This window comes from Dendronephthya gigantea, unplaced genomic scaffold (assembly GCF_004324835.1).
Source record: "Dendronephthya gigantea isolate DGI-Jeju-01 unplaced genomic scaffold, DenGig_1.0 000011F, whole genome shotgun sequence".
NCBI classification, from domain to species: domain Eukaryota; kingdom Metazoa; phylum Cnidaria; class Anthozoa; order Malacalcyonacea; family Nephtheidae; genus Dendronephthya; species Dendronephthya gigantea.
In genome coordinates, this window is record NW_021163021.1 from 1,655,955 (window position 1) to 1,683,421 (window position 27,467).

The window sequence follows — 27,467 nt, forward strand, 5'->3', positions numbered from 1 at the left end:
GTGTCCCCAGCATAGGTTTTGAAATATATTTGCCAGAAACCCAAAAAACATTCATGTTTTATACATGCATAGGAATACATTTGAATGCTAAAAATATTGTATAAGTGTAGTAAAATTATTCAAGTTTAATGTGTTTTACTTTTTTTTTCTTATTCGCCATATTTTTATGAAATATTTGCGGTTTTCTGAAGGTGTTCAAGTTAACCGTCGTGCGTTTTTAGCTTATTGGGCGTGGAAGTTGCCTACCTTGTCATAATATAAGACTGTTCGGACAACATGAGCGTCGTGTGAGGTCAGCGAGATCAGTTCTGGGCCACCTGTGAATAATCCATGGATATGTGGAGAACCTCTTTGCTGGAGTTCAACACAATAGAAAAAGTCAACAGCTTTTCCAATTTGATGGCATGGACTTTTTATAAAATTGTGAATAAATAACTGCACTATATGTTCAAAATTTCATGCACATGTTACTGGATCTTTTTCGTAACAGTTCAGACTTCTTTTGGCAAGTCATTTGTTTAATCTCATCGTCAGTGTAGTATTTTTTGTCAATTAGACGACCAATAATTTTAATCAAATGAATCCAGCGTGTTTCAGCAACTGAAAATGAACAGAACCATGTAGGTGTCCCAAGCTGACGAATCATTGCAAATAGATCTTTCTTACATCTTTCAAAGTATGGAGGGGAACCGCATAAATTTCTTAAAACTCGGAATCCTTCATCTAAATTGATCAACTTATTAACAGAACTTTCCGACTTCAAATCTCCTGCTGTGTAAGTCTTCCCTTACTTTTACATGCAGCGATAAACTTGCACTTCCTTGAATTGTTTGATCTGCAATTTCTTAATTTATAAAAAATGTTTGGTACAGACTGAGCAACTCTTCGATCCTGACTTCCTAATTCCCACTTACAAATATTACTATAGTGAAAAGGCACTACTGTCACTGTTATTAGCTTGACGTTTGCCACAATAAATGGAGGGAAAGACAGAAATTCAGCATCTTTGTCTAAAAATATACCAAGTGGTCTGTTTCCTTCTTCTGGTGCAAAGCTGATTATTTTATCACCATGTTGAGTAACGTCAGGTTCTTGTAATGACGTATCCATAACACCTGATGGTCATTTAGTTACTTAACGCCACTCATCATCAGTGTTATTATCAACAGGATTGTTGCTTGTTCCTGTGTCTGCTGTTTCTTGAATTGAGTGTTTACATTGTTTGATGGATTATCTGAAGTTTTGTTGTTATTCTTAGTAATGACTTCTGACCATTCATTGTCATTATTGACTGGATTTGGCACATAATTATCCATTACTTGTATTCCTTCGTTTTTGAATATTTCACTAGTCTGAACCAACTATTGAGCTGCTTCTACCACTTTCGTAGGTCTAACATTCTGAAATTGGTAATGATGTTTATAACCTAGACGACATTTCAATTTTATTGGAATAGTTTGTGACTCATTCAATGGTAAAAAAACTAACGGTTGTGTTAACATCTGCATGGACATTGAGTACATTTCCCATGAATACTTAATTGACCTCCACGAGGCAATTTCCGTACCTGCATAAAAGGTATTCTTGGAGAAATTAGTCTTTCTTCGAGAGGTGTTAAGTTTTTTAAGACCTCAGGCTTTTCTTGGAAGGTCATTTTGTTTGCTTTTGCACAACTTGAAATTTTACTTACTTTTAAGTTTGAGTGACATGTACCAAATATCCATTCAGTGTTATCAATACTCTTCACACCAGTTAGACATAAATTAGAGATATTTTTTGAACAAGATTTATCAAAGAAACATTACATTCACTGACAGATGATCCATACCATAATTGATCACAGCAGGTACAAATATATTCTGGTCCCACACTTATGTTCTTATGAAATAACTCAATGTTGTCTTGTTGTCTTGAATCATCAGAGTTACCAGGTATCTCTGGTGTCTCAGCTATACTGCCATTCAAATTATTTTCTTCTTTCTTGTGTTCATTAATCATTGTTCGATTTTCACTACAATCTAACTTTCTTTTAGCATATTGTGTTTTCTGGGTATCTTTAAAGTGCCCATAAACCCAAAAAGTTACAATAGAAGTTCTATATTAGATTTTGATTTAAACTTCTACTTTTTGAGATATAGCAGCTCAAACAGACAATTTTTAAAATAAAGTAGCGCTTTCTTATTATAAATATGAGAGCCCAACATATAACATTTAAGAAAGCCATCAAAACAATTTAAAGTTTAAAAGTAAATATATTTGTAACGTTTCGTCTTTAACCTAAGACATCTTCAGACAAGTGATATAAAATTACATGAGATTTGAATATATACATAATCTATTTACATATGTAAATTAATGACGGATAAGAAGGTATAAGATAGCACATGACAAAACCGCATAGACGAAGAGACATAAACACAATACAAAAACTATGAAAACACGTTACAGAAGATTAAGTGGGATTGAACTGCCCTGGATGTTAAGTGAGGGTTTGAGTTTGGAGTTCAATCTCACTTAATCTTCTGTAACGTGTTTTTATAGTTTTTGTATTGTGTTTATGTCCCTTCATCTGTGCGGTTTTGTCATGTGTTATCTTATACCTTCCTATCCGTCATAGATTGTAAATAGATTATATATATATTCAAATCTCATGTAATTTTATATCACTTGTCTGAAGATGTCTTAGGTTAAAGACAAAACGTTGCAAATATATTTACTTTTAAACTTTAAATTGTTTTGATGGCTTTCTTAAATGTTATATGTTGGGCTCTCATATTTATAATAAGAATCCGTTTTCCGCCTGGCAAATCTCTAGCTACGATAAAGTAGCGCTCATATGGGGACTGGGTCAGAGGAACATGTCGTATTTGCAAATTAGGAAATTGTATTGCAATTTGAGTAGGCAAGCCAAAATATCGGCTATTATTTTTGTGAAAAATGTGAAATGTCGAGTTCAACTTCAGATTCTAGCACCATTGACAATTATTCTATTGATACTGCGTGTGAAATTGAATATGAACGCAAATAGAATTTGAGGCCAGCCATTGCATTGAAGTGTGTGAGTATGAAAACACAGACGAAGAGGCTTTATTAAATACTTCTATGAACCAATTGCCGATGAAGCTTGGCTACAAGAATATCATCGAAAGCGAGAAGAGGGTGACGAAAAGGTGAGAATTTTAAAGCTGTGTTTTGAAGGGAATGAATCTTTGACTTCGTGGTATTACATAAAAGCATTTCAATTTGTGATTTTGCTTGTATATATCATGTTGACATGTAATAATTTTCCAATTTTGTAAGTGCTTAGCCCAAGCTGTCAATAAATATAGAAGTTCAAACAACTTGTTTGCAAGTTATAACAAGTTGTATAACCTCCATCAGATTTCTATTCATTTTACAAAATTTAATGAAAAAATACTTTTTCACTGTAGGTTTCTTCCTGTTTTTGCCTATAGACAGTTTACCCGCATGGTAAATTAAAGGACAGACATATGTGAAGAGTGATCAGGAATTCAAAGGTTATGAAGACTTGGAATCTGATGAAGAAAGCTAATAACTTTATTTACATGTATTTACAATAAAATGGCTCAAGGCTTGTTATTTCGAGGACAATTAATAACGCTTTTGTAACCTTTCATAGGATTTTTGAATCTGAAATTATTAATTATTGTCAATTATAACTCTCATTGATTAAATATTAAAATTAACTGATTAGTTTTATCGTATATTCTCTGTGGGTTACCTGGGTTTGTTGGTGAAACATTAAACTAAAAGTTTTAAACAGAATGTTTTTCATGGTAGTTTTTAGTACCATACCAGTAACATATGAAACTGAAAATTAATTAATGTTGTAGATTAACAGTATGCATACTATGCACCTGCAAAACATTCCTTTGTAAGTGTAGCTAATCATCTTGGGGGAGATATGGTTTAAGACAGAATGAAATCCCTCAAGCTGCAAGCAACTTGTTTGCTCCTTCAACCTTTTCTTTTCAAGTGAAGAGCACATTTTTGTGGGTAGCCCGTTTGCGGGCTAGCCACTATGCTACACAAAAAAACGATGAGCGATGATGCATGTCCATATGTCGACAAATGTCCATAAATGTCCCAAGACTCTCATTCACAGTTCAACACAAATGTACATAAATGTCCCAAGACTCTCACTCACAGTTCAACACAGCACATGTGGTCGCAAAGCGAAATCGTAATCATTAAAATGGCCTCAAATCGTAAGTATATTTTAATTTTCAATATTAAAATTATAGCATCTTTTGTTTTAACCATTGCATAGAAAAGCAGTAAAATCTAGATGAGGAGAGGGACAATCCATCTGGGTGGAAGCTAGCAGGTGTTCATTTCACATTTGAAATTACAAGCAATTTTTTTGTCTCTTTAGAAAACAAAGAGTTGTCTGGATATATTCATTGCGTTTCTTCCACGAAAAGGAAATCTGGAACAAAAAAGTATTTTGATTTTGTTATACAAACTGAAGATGACGTTATACGTTATATATCCTTCTCCCCGGAACGAAAAAGTGAAATTGAACACTTTTCAAAGTCAAAATCCCCAGTAAAAATCAATCGATATAGCCAAAATGACAAATATGGTGGAAAAGATTTGGTCGTTGACAAGAATACGCGGTTATTTGTGTCTAAAATGCTGGACTTCCCAGCTTCAAAGAATCTTGATGGCAACAGAGATATTATATCTTTAGGGCAAGTTTCCCACAACCAAACAGTCACAATTGTTGGAAAATTAACAAAATTGTTCGGTTCAAAAAAGGTTCCCTCTACAAATTTGACAAAGCAGGACGGCTTTGTAACAGATAGCTCTGGAACAATGAAAGTAATGTTTTGGGAGTCATTTGTCAACAGCGCTGAGGAGGAGAAGACTTACACATTTACCAACTTCATCTATAAGGATGACAAATATGGCAAATGTATAAGTGGTGCTAAAGATGGTTCATCTTTGGAGGAGACAGCTGCTTTGGAAAACATTGTTGATCCAGTTATCCATGAGGAAGATTTAACAAGAAAAGAGATGAGACTCAAAGTCATCGGTATCAGTAGTGTTCAGTGTTACAATAGCTGTGTGTTGTGCAAAAAGAAGGTAGAAGTGGCTGATAAATCTTTGAAAGGTGTGACTGCTCTGCTTGTAACCTGTTTCAGAAAGTGTCATCACTTCCCATAAACTGGATAGTGAAACTTCTTGTGGAAGATAAAGCAAGTTCAAGCAGGCTCACGATTACTGCATTCAATCAGATTGTGAGGCAACTGGTGCCAAATGTGTTCCGTAGCACAGAGCAGCTAGGTGACAGTGTCACTGTTGATACAATAAAACTAGCTCTTCTTGACATTTAGGAGTTAGCAATTTTGTGTGACACAAGAAAGAATATTGCTTTAGAGCTACTGTCTGCTTAAAAAAACTAAATTAAAACAATTCTTAAAGAAACAGAAGAGTCTTACTCAGCAATGACATGTTACAGTTAAATACATTGCATTTTATTATGAACTTTAAATTAAGCCATTGTTTTATGAATGACTTTAAGCTTCATCATTTATGCACTTGTTGTGTTACAGTTGATGTAAAGGTTGGGTTTTACTCCTTACATGCAGCCTGTTTTAAACAGTATTAACCTGTGAAGAATAGTATGTGTCCTCTATGATTTTTTGTTTACAATTGGGAAGAGAAAAGAAAAATTCTTGAACTTGTTTTGGAAGAATTTTCGTGTAAATGAATTTTATAATTTGTAGATGCTAGATTACACTTCCTTAGTAGTTGAATGTTCCCATCATTTTAAAGCTGAAGATGAAGTTGGAAAAACCTATGTGATAACATTACAGGATTTACATCACTGCTAGTACCAATTAAGAGGCAAGATTTTAGGCAGACTATTATAATTATACAATGGTGTTTGACATAATAGTTTTTACTATTAAATCAAAACTTTCACCATCCAAATTTAAAAAAGTATGCATGATGGTAAATTGTTACTCCAGTAAGTATATAGTAACACGAGAGCATGATGGTAACTGTTAATCTAGTAACACACTGGGCAAAATGGTAATTGTTAATCCAGTAACACAGTGAAGCATGATCATTGATGGATTGATGGTAACTGTTCATGCAGCTACCCAGTAAAGCATGACTGTATGAGTTATCCTTCTGATAGGTATTCTGTGGTTTATCATCTGATGATGTAACAATCCAGCACCGAATGTAGTTTTGGTTCACATCATGTTCACCACTTCACCTGCGCTGGTAGTTTTTGCACAGGTGCGCGTTTTGTGACAAAACTTACCCCAGACTTAGCTAGGAGCACGTATCTGGATTGCTCCTTATGTGGCAGCTGCGAGCTGGCAATCTTGATTTTAAAAGTGGAAGCACTGTCCACTGAGCTTTATAAATCTGTAGTCTGTACATGCCTGTATGCCTTATATAAACAAGAGGCAAACTGCAAATTTTTCGCACAGTACGTACTGTGAGGAAACGCCAAATGGTGAGCAACTTTTCTTTATTTTGGCTATTTTTATTTCGTTTGTTTTCTTTATCACTAGATTTTGTACTTGAAGCCATTGTGCTTGCGCTGATCAATAGACCAGACATCAACGTGAGAACCCATACGCAAAACAAACAAAAACAAAGGGGCCATTGTGCTCACGCTGATCTAAAGTTCAGACACTACTTACGTGAAAGGCCACGTACCAAAGCTAAACCTTGCCATTGTGCAGGTAAAACAATTCAACCTTGCCATTGTGCAGGTCAGCAAAAATTAACCTTACCATTGTCCAAGATATTTAACAAACCATTGATTGACGTGTGCCGGGATTATTACTATTATTATAGTCAACAAAAGTACTTTCAATATATTTGATCTAGAATACCAAAAATATGAGTGTTACCATTGAAATCTATTGTTCAAGGATTGGCTCACATCATAATTTCATACAAAGGCAATTATCTATGTTGCAAATGAGAGGTGAATTTTGGAGTTAAATGTTAACGATGTTTTATTTAAAAGTATTTTACTTACCATGATTGAAAAACCTGGTCACTAAATCTGAGAAAAATAATGAAGTCTACATGTGGTGTGCACGTATGGTATGGTATCATGTTTATGTTCCATTACTATTGAGGCTTTCAAATGATGTTGAAGAAAACCCAGGTCCTATCAATATTAATGAAATAGTTGATGCCTCATATACAGTTCATGCAGACTTTCATCAAGGTAACCATTCTATCTTTGGATTAGATGCTGGAAAACAATGTGTTGCTATGTCAGTATGCTCTATTGTTTATAATGAAATTAAAACAGTTAGCATTTGGGACACATCAATTATGAATCGAATTCTATATTATGGAAACAATATATACAGCATTGTTAGTCAGTGTATAAATAAAGATTTTTTGTTATTAACCGAGGTACCTGAATTTGTTGATATTGAAAATGATGCATTTTCTTTGCAGTATAGCAAGTCTTCTCGGGTGCATTATTCATGACTGTAAATAGTGATCCATATGTAACACTTGAACATGCTTTTACTGAAATATTTTTCACCTCATATTATAAATCCTGTTTATTAACAATTGGCACAAATGCAGTAACTGTTTTCATGCCTTTTTCCGAAGTCTTTAAAGTTTTTGATTCTCATTCACAAGATTTGCATGGGATGCCATCTACATCTGGTCATTGTGTTCTAAGGTGGCTGGATACAGTTTCTCGAATTTTTTTTTGGGCTCATTTTAAACAGGGATACTAAGCTCCTAAATATTTCACTATAAGGCTAAAAGTTAATATACTTTGCTGGAAACATACAGAGAGCAGAAATATTCTCAGAACTTTTACCTGGCACCCGTTATAATGGAAACAGAGACGTTTCAAAATGGCCGCCAAACAAGGTTTTATCATGTTTATATCACAAACGAGTTCAGTGACCCCCAATTTTTTTTTTGCATTAAACGTTTACACTATAGATTATTTATCTATGAAAAAGTTTTAAAAAAATTCTAACATGGGGGAATTTTTTAATACGCAAAAACAATGTTTTTGCAAATAGAAAAAATTCCCCATGTTAAAATTTTTTTAAGACTTTTTTAAAAGATAAAGCATTTATGGCGTAAACGTTTAATGAAAAAAAAATTGGGGGTCACCGAACTCGTTTGTGATATAAACACAATTAAACTCTGTTTGGCGGCCATTTTGAAACGTCTCTGTTGCCATGGTAACGGGTGCCAGGCAAAAGTTCTGAGAATATTTTTGCTCTAGATATGTTTCCAGCAAAGTATATTAACTTTTAGCCTTATAGTGAAATATTTAGGTGCTTAATATTCCTGTTTAAAATGTGCATCTAAAAATTTCGAAAAATTGTATCGAGCCACTTCAGTTGAAGGAGTTCAAAATCTTGTTCACTACTTTTACCTTACTTACATCATGCACACATCAAAATATTTGTATCCCATTTGAATTGAAAGGTGTTAAATGTAATAAAAGACCAGGTTTGTTAAATACAGACTTTTTGCCTGCTAATTTGCCAAAACAGAATGATAAATGTAAAGTGTCTTTCCTAAAAGAAAAAGAATGTGTGCAAAAGAAAAATTCTACGATGTTGATAAGACAGAATGAAACGTTTCAAGAAAGAGAAAACAGGCTTTCTCAAGAAAAGTTACAAGAAAGCTCAAAGAGATCATGAATCTTCAGAAGCAAGAGAAAAAAGGTTAGCTAAACTAAGGTCTAATAGAAAGAATGAATCTCAAGAGCAACGAGAAAAAAGGCTAGCTAAACAAAGATCAAATCGAAAAAATGAATCTTCAGAACAACAAGAAAAAAGATTAGCAAAACAAAGATCATATAGAAGAAAAGGGGTCTAAAGATCAACAAGAAAAAAGGTTATACAAACAAAGATTGAATAGAAAGAATGAATCTTCTGAGCAACGAGAAATAAGGTTGGCTAAACAAAGAACCTATAGAAGTTTGGTGAAAAACGTACATCTAAAAATACCTCAAATAATAGGGACACAAACAGTGTTAACACTATCACAGAGCTAATAAGAATTTTCACAATTCTGTTTCTACAGGACCGCTATATATATGCACTTGCTGTGAACAGTTGTGGTATAATCACAGTGTCTGTTTTGTTGACCGAATAAGATTAGTTAATCAAGATATTGCTAAATGTTTGCAAAATGTTAGAAGTGTCAATAATGTAGAGTGGCTCTGCAACACTTGTTACCATCACTTGAAAAGAGACAAAGTTCCACCATGTGCCATTGCAAATGGCATGCAATTTCCAGAAAAACCATCTTTCTTTGATCTAAATGAACTAGAATGTCGACTTATTGCTTCTCGGTTGGCGTTTCACAAGATATTCCAGGCCCCAAGAGGTGGCCAACTCAAGATTACTGGCAACGTTGTTAATGTTCCAGCAGATGTAAACATCACAGTTAATGTGCTACCTAGATTATCAGATGAGGCAGGTACAATTAAAGTTCAACTTAAGCGAAGATTACAATACAAAAGCTCTGCACTTTCAATGAATATAAGACCTCACAAAGTAATGCAAGCAACTGCATGGTTAATTAACACAAGCCCTTTGTATCAAGATCAAGGAATTATTATCAACAAGGATTGGTTGAGAAACTTGCAAGAGTCATTTGATTTAACCTGTGATATCAGTTAAACATCAAATTATCAAGATGATTTAACAACACAAAACAAGCCAGAAGATGAATGGAATGAAGATGAAGCAGAAATACCAGCTGGAGTAACTGATAGTATGTTGACGCCCTCAGATTTTGTTAGCGATAGTGAAAGACAGGAAATTTACAATGTTGCACCTGGTGAAGGTAACAGGCCATTGAGTATATTTAGAGATCAGCATTCTGAAGAAATGGCATATCCAGGAATATTTCTTGGACAAAAAAGACCTGATGATAAACAAAGGCTAAGAACTGTTTACTATAGTGACATACGTAAATCTGAGTTAAGAAGATCTGATCGACGAGCAGCGATGTGTGTTGAAAATATATTCTTCAAAGCTAAGAAACTACAAATGAAATTCTTGATTGGTCAGTCACAGATTGCTCTTCAAAAAAACAAATTAGCTAACAGAAAACTTGCTGCTGGAGACCTAAGAACTACAGAAGGTTTACAAAGTTTAATAAACCATGATGATGGTTTCAGATTTCTGAAAACACTCAGGGGTTCACCGCCTTATTTTGAATGTGCCAAAAAGGACTTATTTGCAATGATTCGCCAGTTGGGACCAGCATCATTATTTTGCAGTTTTTCATCAGCAGAGACAAAATGGAATCATTTATTAAGAATTATTGGTAAACTTATTGATCAAAAGGATTATAGTGATGATGAATTGAACAATCTCAATTGGGAAAAAAGGTGTCGACTAATTCAAAGTGACCCAGTAACCTGTGCAAGACATTTTGATTTTCAGTTCAACACTTTCTTAAAGGATGTCTTAACAAGTGAGCTTGCTCCATTAGGAAAAATTGATGATTGGTTTTATAGAGTTGAGTACCAACAGCGAGGATCACCTCATATTCATATGTTGATATGGCTTGAAAATGCACCAGCTTTTGGTGTTGATGAAGATGTTGTTCCTTATATTGATAGCATAATTACCTGTAGCAAACCAGAAGATGATACAGAATTACTTGATCTTGTAAATAGACAGACACACAGACATTCTCATACTTGCAGGAAAAAGTCTAAAAATATTCGTAGATTCAACTGTCCACAACCACCAATGAGATGTACTCAGATTCTTTATCCACTTGATGAAAATACCTCTTCAACTGTTACTAAAACCTGTCTACAACTAAACCTGTGGCGCGTCTACCAGAGCCTTCGTTTAAATATATTGGCAACAAGACACAATACGATTTAAACACTTGCGTTGTGGAAAAAATTGAGACGGCGTTAACGACCGAAGACGGCGAGATACGAATGGCAGCCTTGAACGAAGATAAGGATTTACTTTCTGAGAGAAATAAACATATTTTAATAGCTGAAAAGTTCGGTTGGGACGCGGTCGAATGCTATACAGCAGAACCTCTCGCGAAGGACGCAGACGACGATAAAAGAATAAAGAAGGCGGTCAAGGAAAGTAAACGATTACGGGACGAAAAGAGAAAGAAATTGCCCTTAAACAAAGCCAAAAGGCCGTATTCCCGGGTGAATGTTCCCTCCGAGCAACAACGTGGCATCATTGACAGGTCGTCATTCCCATTAAATGGAATTTCGGCGGGAAAATCCAATATGACGCGTAATACGAACCCTATGTGTTTTCGTTGCCTTAGACCAGGACACTTCGCGAGGGATTGTAGAGCAGCAAACACAACCCGAACAGTTACATTCAATGGAGTGCAACCAGGAACACTTGCACAACAACCAGCTTCCCAATGAATGGGAGAAAGATAACTTTATAAATAATGTAACCATGGAAAATTTTAAATCAGGGGAGTCGTTGAATTCTGTTAATAGTTTTGTTAATGTTGAGAAATTGGACATAGACTTGAGTTCAAAAGTGAAAGGACGCTTACGAGAAAATATTTCATTCTGGGAAAGCATTGGTGCAAACAATTGGGTACTAAAAATTATTCGGGTAGGGTATTCCCTGCCATTCATTGACCTGCCTAAACAAGTGACACTAGCTAATCACAACAGTGCACTTGGGGCATCTAACTTTTGTGTCAAAAGAAATTGAGAAACTTTTGTCAGGAGCATTGGTCAAAGTTAAAGAACAGGAGGTGACAGTGTGTAGCCCATTGGGAGTTGTGTATAATCGTTCTGGGAAACATAGACTGATTTTAGACTTGCGCTATGTAAACAAGCACTTGCGATCTTGTAAGTTCAAGTATGAGGATATTCGAACAGCAACAACCCTATTCACACAAGGGGACTGGTTTTTCAAGTTTGATTACACCAGTGGTTATCACCACATAGAGATTTTTCCTCCACATACCACTTTTCTTAGTTGTTCGTGGAAAGTTAATGGATCTCAAAAATTTTTTAAATTTACTGTCCTCCCATTTGGCCTATCGACCGGTCCATATGTATTTTCGAAGATACAATGAGTTTTAGTGAAGCACTGGAGAGAAAAACGTATTAGAATCTTTACATACCTTGATGATGGTGCTGGAGCTGAGTCTAGCAAAGAGGAAGCTCAGAAAACATCTATGTTGGTGCAGCACGATGTAGCACAGAGTGGGTTTGTAGCCCATAACGAGAAGATTACTGTACAGGAGTTCATCACAAGAAACCTTTCACGTCTCACTGGGCTTTTGGTGTCAATGGGGCTGGCACTGGGACCTGTAGTGCGCCTTTGGACCAGGGGGCTATACAGACAAGTCCTCCAATCCCCATCTTGGGATATTGTATCTACCATTTCAGCCGAGGCCAAGAGGGAAGTTCAGTTTTGGACAGAGAACTTTAATAATAGTGGTTACCCCATATGGTCTCCCAGTCCAAAAACCGAAGTAATAGCTTACTCTGATGCCAGCAATACAGCCTGGGGTGGTTATGCTGTTTAGATTGGTGAAATTTCAGCTACTGGTTGTTGGTCGGAAGCCGAGGCTAAAGAGAGTTCAACATGGAGGGAGATCAGAGGAACTAAGTTGGTATTACACTCATTGCTGAGCAAACTTTCTGGCAAGGAAGTGCTACACAGGACGGACAACATGAACACAGTACGTATCATGTCAGTGGGAAGCAGGAGGCAAGCTCTACACCAGGAGGCCATTGAGGTATACAAACTTTGCCAAGCTAATAACATTCGGTTATCAGTAGAATGGGTGAGTCGTGATGAAAATGAGCTGGCTGATGCATTATCAAAAATAGATGATGCAAATGACTACAATCTAGACCAATCTGCATTTCTCCAACTGGAGGACCGTTGGGGTCCCCATACTGTTGATTGCTTTGCAAGTGTAAAAACCAAGCTATTGCCCCGTTTTTGCAGTCAATTTCTAAACCCGGGGTGTGAGGCAGTGGATGCATTTACTGCCAATTGGGCAGGTGAGAACAACTGGATTTTCCCCCCACCATGTCTCATCCCACGAGTGCTACAACACATGGCTGCAGGAAAAGAAACTGGAACAATAATTTTACTAGAATGGCATTCAGCTCCATGGTGGCCTCTATTAGTGACAAAGGAAGGATTGTGGAAAACCTTTGTAAAAGATAGCTGTACATTTGAGCCATATGATGGTATCCTGGTCTCTGGTTCAGCGGCAAGCAGCAAATTTGCATCAGGCATACCTGCATATTCTATCCTCGCACTGAGAGTCCAGTTCTTTTAGGGGGTATAGCATTGGTGAGTACTTGTCTGGGACAAATATCAGGCCATGAGGGGTAAAGATTGCTTGCTGGGGGCAACAATTGCCTGTTATGGGCAAGGAATGCCTGTTGGGGGCAAGGAATGCCTGTTAGGGGCAAAGAATGCCTGTTAGGGGTAAGGAATGCCTGTTAGAGGTAAAGTATGCCTGTTAGGGGCAAAGAATGCCTGTTAAGGGCAAAGAATGCCTGTTAGGGGCAAAAAATGCCTGTTAGGGGCAAGAATGCCTGTTAGAGGCAAGACTGCCTGTTAGGGGCAAAGAATGCGTATTCGGGGAAAAATACTTGTTATGGGACAATGTTGCTTTTTAAGCCATTTAACATGCATGATTGATTGTGTTTTAGTTCCAGTTGTGCGATGTGCTTTAGAGACGGTTTTACTACCAGAAACTATTAATCCTGCACACTTCAAAGACCCAGAGTTTGCTGAATTGGCTCGCGTTCTGCCTGGTATCTTAGTTCAAGACAAGGCAGAAAAAACGGTATCTACATATGTGAATGCTTTTGGCAGATGGAAAGAATGGGCTATACGTCATGACGTGGCGGCCTTGCCAGCAGACCCGGTACCTTTTTCCTTGTATTTAGTATATCTAATCCAGCAAGTTAGATCCATAGCAGCCATTAACTCAATTGTTTATGGTGTTAGCTGGGTTCATAAAAAGAGTGGGTTTGACGAGCTCTCGCAGCAGCCTTTGGTAAAGCAAGTTGTGGAAGCAGCACGGCGGATCCTGGCTAGACCTGTAAAAAGAAAGGTTTCTCTGGAAACGGACATGGTATGCAAGTTAGTGCAACTGTTGCAGCAAGGAAATCTTGCGGAGCTGCAGTTAGCAACACTAATTGCGTTAGGATTTTTTGGGTTTCTTCGCTGGGATGACCTTAGCAATCTCACATTTGACAGCATACAATTTGAAAGATCTCATATGGCTTTATTTTTGGAGAAACGGAAGAACGACCAATTCAGGGAAGGCTCGTGGGTCTTCATTGCTAACTCCGACGTGCAACCTTGCCCAGTAGCAGTAGTAAAGAAATTTGTAGAACTGGGCCGACACAAGGCTGGGTCCAAGCTATTTCGGCGAGTCCAGCATACAAAAAATGGCTGGAAACTCCAGGAACAAGGAATGTCTTATAGCCGTGCCAATCAGCTACTGAAGGAGGAGTTAAAGAAGGAAGGGTTATGCAACAAAAGCTACAGCATACACAGCCTACATTCGGGTGGAGCATCTGCAGCAGCAGCTATAGGTGTGCCTGATCGGTTATTCAATGACATGGCGGATGGAGAAGCGGGACAGCAAAGAATAATTATCTCAAGGAATCGCTTGACTCATTATTGCTTGTGACTAAATCTATACAAAATCAGCGATGAAATTACTCTATGAACTAGAAACTCTTTGACATTGTTAAGTTTGGTTATAACAATTGGACACGCTCTATGCGTTTTGCTTTGCAAGCAAGGCATCCCACCTGGCAGTGTGTGTGAAGTGTGATTTTCTGCTGGCTGAGGCACGAAAGAGGCAAAAAATGTTTTTCATACACACTGCTGAGGGGGGAAGGCTTATCTACAGGGGGTACATGGGGGGGGGGTAGGTCAGTTTTTTGTTTTGCTACCAGGCCTGACCTAAAATCACCACCCACGCACCCTGAGCAGTAATTCAGTTATAATTGTAGGGTTTTGTAAATACTAAGTTTTAGTTAAGAATGCAATGTAAATGGTGAGAGATGAGGGTTTATTAAAGGTCAGGGGCGAGCAAGGCATCCCACCCGGCAGTGTGTGTGAATGTATCATATATTTCCAAAGGTCAAAAAGGAATGAGTGAATTACTGCGTAAAGCTTGTGCGGAAGCAAAAGAGGGAAATAAAAACATTAAACAGCAAGTTCGTGATATTGGGAACAAATTTTTGAATTTTGTTGAAATAAGTGCACAAGAAGCAGTATATATTGTTCTGCAACTTCCAATGCGAAAATCTTCACGTAATGTAATTTTCATTAATACATCTCCTCCTTCTGAAAGAGTGGAATTACTTAAACCATTGAGTGAAATAGAGAAAATGTCTGATGAATCAGAAGAAATTCAGTCTAGTGGTCGTTTAAAAAGATATGTAGAACGACCTGATTGTTTACAAAATGTGACATTGGCCGATTGGGCAGCATGGCACGACTCTTGTGGTCAAAAAACATATAGGAAAACAAACAAGCCTGACGTTGATAATCTTCCATTAGAAAATGATGATGAAGATAATGATGATGAGTTGGTAAATGACAATAATCTTCAGGTTGAAAAAGCTCCTGAAAATGTGAAAATAAAGAAAAGATCTCAAGCTAGAGTAATCCGAACCGTCTGGTTTAATAAAGAGGCTCAACCTGAAAAACATTATCCAGAGTTAATTATGCTCTTTACTCCTTGGCGGAATGAGCAAACCGATTTGATGGGAAATTTTTTTGTTTTAAAGAGCACTATTTAGCTCGATATGAAGAAATCAGTAAGCAAATGGAACAATATGCTGTTTGTAGGGAAGACTTAAATGAAATTGGACATCATTTAGACGAACGTGATGATGATGCTTTTGATAACATTGCACCTGTGATACAAGATGTTGAACGACATGATCAGGATGAAGGATGCGTGGATACACATCCTAATTTAAACGAAACATTTGATAATCTTGCAGAAAATTTGGGCATACCGTCTTTGTTACCAAATAATGAACCGTTAATTTTAAATGAAATGCAAGATAACGAATATCGAGCCTTAGTTCAGCTGCTGAATAAGAAGCAAAGAGAATTCTTCTATCACGCTTTGCATTTGATAAAAACATCAGATAAACCATTTTACACATTTCTTAGTGGAAGCGGAGGTGTCGGAAAGTCTCACCTTATTAAATCGATATACCAGGCAGCATTGAAGTATTATAATTCACGAGCAGGGGACGATTTTTATCGTGTTGATATATTATTGCTTACTCCAACAGGAAAAGCTGCATATCTTATAAAAGGTAACACGATTCACAGTGCCTTGCGCATTCCAGCTAGTCAGTCATTGAAAAATTATAAACCATTAGATTCTGGAAGACTGAATACGATGAGATGCAAACTAAGCTCATTAAAATTAATATTACTTGATGAAATATCAATGGTTGGCAACAGCATGTTCACCATTCAATTGAACAACCGTTTGAAAGATTTAAAAGGTAGTAAAAGAAGATTTCGGTGGTGTCAGCATAATCACAATAGGTGACTTATTTCAACTAAAACCTGTCATGGATGGTCATATATTTACAGATGTTCAGTCTTTAAGTTCTTATGTTGTTCTTGCCCCGAACTTATGGAGAAAATATTTTAGAATGTTTGAGCTTGATGAAATCATGCGACAGAGAGAAAGCAAGATTTTTGCAGAGATACTTAATCGACTTCGTGAAGGTAATCATACTCCAAGTGATCTACTAAAACTAAAGGAAAGAGATTGTATTGAAGAGAGTGCTTGCCCCAGAGAGGCCCCACGTTTATTCATTCAAAATGCTTTAGTTGATGAATACAATGATATTGTTTATCAATCATTTGATTGGAGTGATAAATACATAATCAAGGCACAAGATAGCGTCATTGGAGCCTGTTCAGCTGAACTGAAATACCACATGTTCCTTTGAAAAATTCAAAACAGTTAGCTCGTAAATTGCATATTGCTGTCGAACAGCGAACAGAAATTGCGTTGAATATACGCACTGATGATGGTCTGACAAACGGTGGAAGTAATGTCATTAAACTTGTTCAATTGACTGATAATGCTAAACCTTCTGGCATCGTTTGGGTTCAGTTTGACCACGAAGATGTTGGAAAGAAAACCTGACAAGAAAATAGAATTCTCCATGCTCGAAGTACATCTATACTAAGTACTTGGACACCAATAGAACCTGTTACAACGCAATTTGCTGTAGGTAAAACAGAGTCTGCTCAAGTGGTAAGAAAGCAATTTCCTTTGAGGCCAGCTGCCACGAAAACAGTTCATCGATCACAAGGTGATACTCAGTCACAAATCGTCGTTAATTTAAATACAAGAAGAGCAATTCCTCATATTCATTACGTCGCCCTAAGCCGAGTAACAACAATCGAAGGGCTATATATAACTGATCTGTGCGAAAAGTAAGATTTCCGTTGATCCTAAAGTTGTAGAAGAAATGCACTTACTGAGAAATTAGTATAAATTAGATCTTTGTTTCACTCCATTGTACATGCTGAATCCCACTGATTTAAAAATTTGTTATCTTAATGCAAGATCTTTGCACAAACACATTGAAGATATACGAAAATATATTAATTATACGTCTGCTGATATCCTAATTTTTACCGAAATGAGATTTCGTGAAAAAGATCCTGGTGAAATGTACGCAATTGAAGGCTATGAGTTATTCAGAAATGACGACGTTTCAAATCTCAACCGTCCATATCATGGAACAGCTGTTTATTCTAAGCTTCCTATGATGATTGGATATCCTTGTGCGAGAAACTGTCATGGGATCGAGGTAACTATTATGAAGATGGTCGAATGTCCAGACCTAATTGTAATTGGAATATACAGATCTCCAACACTTGCATTATCATCTCTTTTGGCCGCCATTTCTACGACATTGGAGGAACATCCTTCTCCACAGGTTATAATAATTGGAGACTTTAATGTCAACTGGCTTGATAAGATAGAACGAAGATCACTGTACAATCTTATGATCAATGCCAATGGCTTCGAGCAACTTATAACTAGTTCTACAACAGATAATGGAACATTGATTGATCATCTGTATACGAATTTGATTGAAGAGGATATTAAGGCAGGTACTCTTGAAACTTACTTTAGTGATCACAAAGCAATTTGGGCCTCTCTAAAGGTAAGGAGGTAATCACATCCAGACATAGCATTAGCATGCTACAAGAAAAACCATAGTATTGATGTGGTAAGATGAACCCAGGTAAAGAGGTAATCACGTCCGACTATAGCGTTAGCATGTTACAAGAACAACCATAGTATTGACATGGTAAGATCAACACAGGCCAATATTTATTGGCCTGGCTCCAATTTAACAAAAGGTAAGCATTTAATTTTGAGTTTTTTTTTCATTTTCTTTTCTCATGCAATTTGACCATTTCCCTTTATTTTTAGGTTCCAGTGGCATATTTTCAAATTATTCACACGATGTAGAAGCTGAAACACCAATAATTTAAAGGTAAATAATAGATTCGTATTGCATACTAGCTATACATATGTGTTTGTTTCTTTGATAACGCAAGTTTTTGCTTTTTACAGGTCTGAATCAGCTACGATCACAAAGAAGTTTTAAAAATTTCAGCGTTGCTTGTTGCCAACCGCGTGGATCAACGCTAAATTAATCCGAAGATAAAAAGACCACAACACATATATCGGAAATCCTCGTTCCTCTCATCTTCTCTCCACATACCGCAACTGTAATCTGTTAATCGCAGCAACGAATGCCAAACAAGAACAAAGTTCTCTGGTACCTTACTGGTAAATGCTACTCATACGTTCCCGGTAACTACTACTGAGCAATACACATTTATATCAATGATGAATGATGGCATTCAATGTTGACTGATTGTCAAACTGATTACCACAGTGATAAGATATTGTCAACTGATAAATTTAAACTTGGAAAAAGCCACGCAGTTTTTTTGGACCTACGAACTGGTGCTATTATGTCCAGCTAATTGATGCTGATAAGTTATCTGTAATCAACATTGGAAACCATGTGTACCTTCCTAATGCATCAATTAAATCATAATTGATTTCTGCGTTATTTAATATAGACCAGAATAAGGCTTTAAATTTTATTTACAAACGACGTTTCGGAGTTTACTCCATCATCAGGTTAAGATAATCAGATTATGTACAATTTTGAATAAATCGCGTATAAAAACCGTTAAAGCTTGCGTCCGTTACATTTTCGTGCGCATGCGATTTTTGTAAGCATAAAATGACGTGTCCGAGAAATTCTAATAAAATTAGAAATTAATTATAGTATTATTTATACTGCATGCTGTCTAAACTACAAAATCTATAATGTTTAATTGTTCGTATTTCCCATTCAAGTCCGGTTTCAACTTTTGAATGAATAAAGCTTCGGTAATCTTGTGTTCTACCGATCCTTTCGTTTTTTTTAAAATCTTGATCGAAAGCTTAGGTTTTTGTCCACGATGTAGTTCACTATAATGCTTTGCGAAAGCCATGTTCTTGTAGGATTTCGCCGTAGGATTTGCTGCAGATCGATAATGTTCTTGGAATCTGACGGCTAATGGTCTACTTGTTTCTCCTACATATGTTGCTCCGCACAGGTCACAGTTTATTTGGTAGACAACGTCTTTCTGCGAGCATCGAATGGGAAGCAATGACCTACTGCACACTGAGCATTTCGAGGGATTTGTGCACGTGTTGTCGTAAGGTCGCGACTCTGCCAGAAGGTTCTTCAATGAGCTTTGAGATCGTTCAACTATTCGGACATTGAGGTCTGAACGCTGGACTGCTCTTCTGATGTCGTTGGTGAATTGGCTTGAGATAAATGGTATTGTAAATGTACTTGGCGCTTCGGTTTTTGATGCTCGTTTCTTGCTTTTTGTCGCTTTCACTTTGTTGACATACTTGCTGTCATAACCGTTTCGTCTCGCTCTTCTTTCAAATTTCCGTTCAGCTTCTTGTAATAATGTATCGTTTGAACATATCGAAGTGTAGGTTTTGATCGTGTTACCAATGGCAGCTCGCTTGATGTGTTCTGGATGATGAGATTTTGCGTTCAACATCAATCCTTTGTTTGCTGATTTTGTATGCCACCCCGTCTCGATTGTTCCAGATGTATTCACTTTGATTTTTGTATTGAGGAAAGGAAGGAATCCGTCTTCGCCAGGTAACTCGATTTCAAATTGAATTGATGGATCTTGCCCATTCAGCTGATTTTGAATCTTTACGGCTTCGTTTGGATTGTCAGCGGGTGTAATACAATCGTCGATATATCGGTAATAGATGGAAATAGCTTGATCGGAATAGATTGCTTGATTTTCTATTCTGTCCATGTAAAGTATAGCGAGAATTAGTGCCAATCGATTTCCCATTGCCAGACCTCGACGTTGTTGATAGAACGATCTTTTCCAAGAGAAGCAGTTCTTTTCGAAGATAGCTTTTGTCAGTAGAATGATGTCTGATATAGAGAATTGATATAGTTGGATGTTTTTCTTTTCTTTTTCAAGATATAGGCGCAAGGTATCAATGGCTGCGTCGTTGTTTACACTGGGGTATAATGAAACCACGTCTAAACTAAATAGGATCTTGTTCTTCAACTCACCACTCTTTAAGTTACACTTCTAAAGAAAAATAAGAAATTTAAACTCATTCGTAAGTTTGAATCTTTGTCGAACAATAACACAAGCAGATCAAATGTTTCTAACCCCCGCTCACAATCCTCTACTGATCAAGACGATGAGTCTCCACCAAGAGTCACAATATTAACTTCAACAACTCTTCTGCCTGATGGTACAGCAGATTTACTCGATTTGGGACCGCAATTTGTTCCTTCGATGAAAACCATTAACAAACGAACAGAGTTGGACGTTAATGTGCAATTGGCAAAACTTGCATACCGACTGCGTTGGAAAGAAATACACAGCAAACAATCCGTAAATGATAATCAACAACATACCCAAGAACCTACCCAAAGTGCCCCATATCAAACTATAGAACCAACTATTGAACAATGTCCGTTCGATAAGTTTTGCACAGCACCGGAGACAAAATTTCAACATTTAGAATCCTCTCTCCAGCACCTTAAACATGAAGTAAAGAAAGTGATAAGCAAACACAAGTCAAGACCCATTCCCTCCAATCTCACTCGACACCAAAGAAAAACACTGGTTGATTTGACCACACTTAAGAAAGCCGAAAAGTCAGAATTTCAGTAAGTGATAAAGGAGGCGAGTTTGTGGTTATGGATAGCAACCTGGATAACACCTTGATGAAAAAACACCTTGAAAATCAATCACTTTACAAACCGTGTAATGATTTAACGAAGAAAGCTGAGGAAGAGATCAATGAAGTGTGGGAGTATGTCGCAAAGAAGAATTTTGTTAACGAAAGATCCATCACAAGATTAAAAACGACACACAGTGTGTGCCCCGTTATCTATTTGCTAACCAAAACGCATAAATTTCATAACAACGAGCCAAGTTCCAACCCTGATAACATCAAAGTGAGACCTATAATTTCTGGCTGTGCTGGTCCTGCGGATAAAATCTCCTGGCTGATACAAGTGATATGCAATCCCCTCCTACAATTTGTAAAAGCACATCTTCGAAGCACTGAACATCTGTTGAACAAACTGCGTAACTTAAAGAGTGGTGAGTTGAAGAACAAGATCCTATTTAGTTTAGACGTGGTTTCATTATACCCCAGTGTAAACAACGACGCAGCCATTGATACCTTGCGCCTATATCTTGAAAAAGAAAAGAAAAACATCCAACTATATCAATTCTCTATATCAGACATCATTCTACTGACAAAAGCTATCTTCGAAAAGAACTGCTTCTCTTGGAAAAGATCGTTCTATCAACAACGTCGAGGTCTGGCAATGGGAAATCGATTGGCACCAATTCTCGCTATACTTTACATGGACAGAATAGAAAATCAAGCAATCTATTCCGATCAAGCTATTTCCATCTATTACCGATATATCGACGATTGTATTACACCCGCTGACAATCCAAACGAAGCCGTAAAGATTCAAAATCAGCTGAATGGGCAAGATCCATCAATTCAATTTGAAATCGAGTTACCTGGCGAAGACGGATTCCTTCCTTTCCTCAATACAAAAATCAAAGTGAATACATCTGGAACAATCGAGACGGGGTGGCATACAAAATCAGCAAACAAAGGATTGATGTTGAACGCAAAATCTCATCATCCAGAACACATCAAGCGAGCTGCCATTGGTAACACGATCAAAACCTACACTTCGATATGTTCAAACGATACATTATTACAAGAAGCTGAACGGAAATTTGAAAGAAGAGCGAGACGAAACGGTTATGACAGCAAGTATGTCAACAAAGTGAAAGCGACAAAAAGCAAGAAACGAGCATCAAAAACCGAAGCGCCAAGTACATTTACAATACCATTTATCTCAAGCCAATTCACCAACGACATCAGAAGAGCAGTCCAGCGTTCAGACCTCAATGTCCGAATAGTTGAACGATCTCAAAGCTCATTGAAGAACCTTCTGGCAGAGTCGCGACAACACATGCACAAATCCCTCGAAATGCTCAGTGTGCAGTAGGTCATTGCTTCCCATTCGATGCTCGCAGAAAGACGTTGTCTACCAAATAAACTGTGACCTGTGCGGAGCAACATATGTAGGAGAAACAAGTAGACCATTAGCCGTCAGATTCCAAGAACATTATCGATCTGCAGCAAATCCTACGGCGAAATCCTACAAGAACATGGCTTTCGCAAAGCATTATAGTGAACTACATCGTGGACAAAAACCTAAGCTTTCGATCAAGATTTTAAAAAAAACGAAAGGATCGGTAGAACGCAAGATTACCGAAGCTTTATTCATTCAAAAGTTGAAACCGGACTTGAATGGGAAATACGAACAATTAAACATTATAGATTTTGTAGTTTAGACAGCATGCAGTATAAATAATACTATAATTAATTTCTAATTTTATTAGAATTTCTCGGACACGTCATTTTATGCTTACAAAAATCGCATGCGCACGAAAATGTAACGGACGCAAGCTTTAACGGTTTTTATACGCGATTTATTCAAAATTGTACATAATCTGATTATCTTAACCTGATGATGGAGTAAACTCCGAAACGTCGTTTGTAAATAAAATTTAAAGCCTTATTCTGGTCTATATTAAATAACGCAGAAATCAATTGTAAAAATGAGGCTCAGAGAAAGTTCGTTTTTAAACCTTCTAAATTAAATCATACTATCATCTTCAGTTACAATTGTGAAATGTATTGTCAATAAACTTTGGCAAACAAGTGGTATAATCTTACTGGAACAATAACGTTTAACATTTATTGACTATTGACATAACTATAAAATTGATTTATCAGCAAAAGAACCAATCTTGTATGTAACAAAGACATGCTGATAATCAAGGGACATCAAAACGAAATAATTTGAAAAAGTCTGAAACCTTCTTTTTCTCCTTCTAAACTAAGCTTTATGTTATCAGACGATGTGTGCCACCATCCCGGAACCTTACTCTCTTTTTTGTTCTGTTCATCTATTCTGCTTAAAAAAAATTCATTTCCTATCTCTTGTAAAAATGCTTTTATATATGTTTTGATCTGTCGTAAAATGTATTTAATATAATAAAATATTATAATATATAGATTGTGTAATAAATCAACTTCGTTATAACTGTATTCAACCAGCTAACTATAGTGTGTTTATTCCGTTGTCTATGGCATTAGAACATAAGACAGGAAAATAATATTTTATTGCATCAGTTGATATTTACTCGCAACTATAGCAGCTTTATTGCAGTTAATAATGTTTTACAGGCTACCCACATGTACGCATTGCGTACCTATTTTTTCATATGCATTAGCAATGGAATCTGCAAATGTTTAAAATAGTTTACCAATTGAACTGCAATGTGCACAATTGCACTGATTTGGACACTATTTTTTACTTGTCTAATGCCAGACTTCACTCATCAATCTTGAAGCTATATGGCTTGATGGAAAAAATACTCATGGGCAAAAAAGTGCTGTTCTGACTGGCTAGTGTACATGCCTACATGGCATTATGGCATGTACATGATAATATGTTTTGTATGTATGTTAACTACCTTTGTTTAACCATTTTTGCGGTTGAATGATATCCATATGTGCACATTTGTTGAACAAAGGATTTTCTAACTTTTCATGTTTGACAAGGCTTAATTCCCAACAGTTTCTGTAATCTATAAACAAGAATAGCTAGAATAAAATTATATCCATATGAACTCCTTTACTACAAAAATGGAGCTATTGAAATTTTGTTTTTCTAAGTGAGTGCATGCAGTGTAAAAATGTGTTCACACCAACAGCCATACCATTTCTTCTCTTATAAGGGAGATTTTGTTGGCTCGTATGTAATCACGGGTGTGATACTGATACACGAGATATAGACGCATACAGACGTGAAATAAATCTTATACATCAATAAAAATATTTTAAAAGTTAACAACAGTATAAAGTTTGACCCAAAATTAAATATTCAAATGTGTTTCATAGGCGCTGATGATGCATATTGTCAAATTAACATAAGGTATTGCTTACCCTCCTTCGGTCTGGTGCGCTCTGAAACCGCGTTACCCAAGAGTTGATTTGTTTCTACTGTAGAAACGATGCAAATTCCACGCCTAACTATTTTAAGTTTGTGAGTCTTATACTTTTCCACGCTTTCCAGGCCATACTCAAAGCATTCCTGATTCCTGAGTGAAATGCTCTGAGCACACAACTGACGAACTTGTTGGGCCCCAATTGTCACATCTGCGTCGCACAAAGCTCATCCATCTTTTCCTTCTCCGGACAGCCACGGGTGAATTATCAAAAAAATACCTTTACTTGAGTCAGTAATGTTGGAACAACCGTAAACGATACACCGTTTACGCACTGATGAAACAAAAACTCTTGCAGTTGTGTCGATTTGCAATAGAAAACCCTATTTATTTGAAAGAACGTGTTCATCCGACCCAGGCCCTTCACAGTAAATTTAACTGCACGACTTTTTTGAGAAAATTGAGAATTTCGTATGTTTGAGCCGCTATATCTCAAACTAGAAGTTTAAATCAAAATCTAATCTAGAACCTCTATTGTAACTTTTTACGCTCTATCCGAATCACCAAAAACCCATCTTGGGTTTATAGGCACTTTAACTCTTTCTGGATACTTTTGCTTGTACATAATATTTGACAGTTTTGACGATTCTGCAACCTTTTCAGGATTTAATTTTCTATATGTTGTAGCAGTTGTTTTATTTATTTCTTTAACCTTTTTGGGATTTAATTGTCTGTATGTTGCAATGAATGTCTTGAAACTCTGTTTTACTTTTTCAGGATTTAATTGCCTGTATGTTGCAGTGGATGTCTTAAAACTCTTCTTTGCTTTTTCAAGATTTGATTTTCTGTATGTTGCAGTGGATGTCTTAAAACTCTGGGGTTTTTTTCAGGATTTAATTGTCTAATGTTGCAGTGGATGTCTTAAAACACTGTTTTGCTTTCTCAGGATTTAATTGTCTGTATGTTGCATAGCATACGATATAGACCTATGTATGTAAAATATACGTCTATGCACATTCTGCAGTTTTCTTGTCCTCAGCATGTGACTTTCCGCATAATCCCGGGGACAGTTTGTGATTGGAGGAATATATAATATTGGTTCCTGATTGGTTAATTTGCTCAAGCTGGTGTTTGATTGGGTATTAGGTATGATAATTTTGTAATGACAATGCATGATATGAAAACATTTCAAGATGGCGGATGGATGCTTTCAGCGAAGAGCTATGGAATGGTGCGTTTTCTGCTTTCAAAGAACAATTTGAAATTGACGAGTTTTTTCAAAAGCAAGTGAAAGGTATTAAGGCACTCTTTAAAGGGAAGAAAAATGTCTTTGTTAGCCTCCCAACGGGTTTTGGGAAGTCGCTTATCTCTATTATTCACCGCTGCAAGCGTTAATGAAAGATCAGTTAAACAGTTTGCAGGGTTTTTTTTCCCTGCTGAGGCCCTAATGGATGGAAATGCCGTAGACCCCGAAATCATTCAGAATGTTTTAAATGGCATCTACACACATGTTTTCGGCTCACCAGAGTGCTTACTAGCTTTGGAGGTTTGGAGAAATCTTCTAGCATCGCCTTGATTCATGTGAAAATTATGTAGTTCCACGAGGGGTGCAACGGAATTCGTTTTCTTCTAAGCATCTTTTGGATGCTCATCCTACGGCCTACTGTGTCCTGACGTATAATGGCAGACAGCTTTGTGAATATGGGTGAGGATAGCTAGGGTGGGATGAAATAAGATTTTAAAAGAAACACTGTTCAAAGAAACACAAAAATATGCTACAAATTTAATCACCTATTGTATTTATACCAAAATAATTATTTGCCTCAGAGTTGGTGAATAATTGTTAATGAATTGTTTATTCTTTCGATAGGGGCGTGATGTCTCAAGTACAACAAAGAAAATATCATTCCGTAGCTAGTATGGTTATCTAGGAGAGATGACATCGCTCTTGCTCACAAACTGCAAGATGGTGATTCTAACTGCCACAGCAAAAAAGGCAACACAATTCCAGATCTTGGAGTCTCTACACATATGTACATTTTAAAACAGGTGAAGAAAGATATGCCACTTGAAGATGTTTTTGGTAACCTCATTGAGGATCTAAAGACAAATAGAAGTGAGACGGAATGTACTATAATTTACTGCCAAACTCGTAAACAGTGTTCAGTGCTCTATCACTTATTTCAAGTACAACTGGAAGAGAAGCTATTTCATGGAGAATGCATCTCTAGCAATCGAATGGTAGAAATGTTTCATACGGGCACACCCGATTCGGTGAAACAACACATCATGACAAACATGTCACAGGAGGGTGGTCATATCCAAATTTTGATTGCAACTATAGGTTTTGGTATGGGTGTCAATTGTAAAAATGTTAGTTACATCTGTCCATTTTGGCCCACCATCAAAGAACATTGAACATTTCATCCAAGAGTCTGGACGTGCTGGACGAGATAGACAACAGAGTTCATGTGTTATAATGTTTAATGGCATACTGCCTGCAAATTCTGAACAGGACATGAGGGAATTTTGCTCTATACTGACTGTAGGAGGAGATCACTAATGCGTCATTTTGGAGGAAGTGATCAGGTCAGTATTGAGGTCATTTATGCTGTGACATATGCTTTTCTAAGTGTGACTGTAAGAGTGATGATTGTGGTAACTGTTTCTTGATAGAGAAAAAGTCGGTTATTCTTAAGAATGTTCATTCGCCACTGCCATCGCAGGTGTCAGAATTAAAAGAGAAGTTGGTCTCGTATCAGAAGGACCTACATTCCAATGCACACACTC

The 27,467-nt window shown here is 36.8% G+C and overlaps 1 protein-coding gene across 1 annotated transcript; it reads left to right on the forward strand.

Moving 5' to 3' along the window:
* The first annotated feature begins 21,322 nt into the window (after positions 1 to 21,322).
* On the forward strand, positions 21,323 to 22,666 carry LOC114518647. The gene has a single exon (XM_028538654.1). It carries the CDS (start codon positions 21,323 to 21,325, stop codon positions 22,664 to 22,666), a length of 1,344 nt encoding a protein of 447 aa, XP_028394455.1.
* Positions 22,667 to 27,467: the final 4,801 nt, after the last annotated feature.

Bases quoted from the DNA above. Each gene is read 5' to 3' on its own strand.
- LOC114518647 (XM_028538654.1), top strand. From the start codon at position 21,323: ATGGATAGCAACCTGGATAACACCTTGATGAAAAAACACCTTGAAAAT.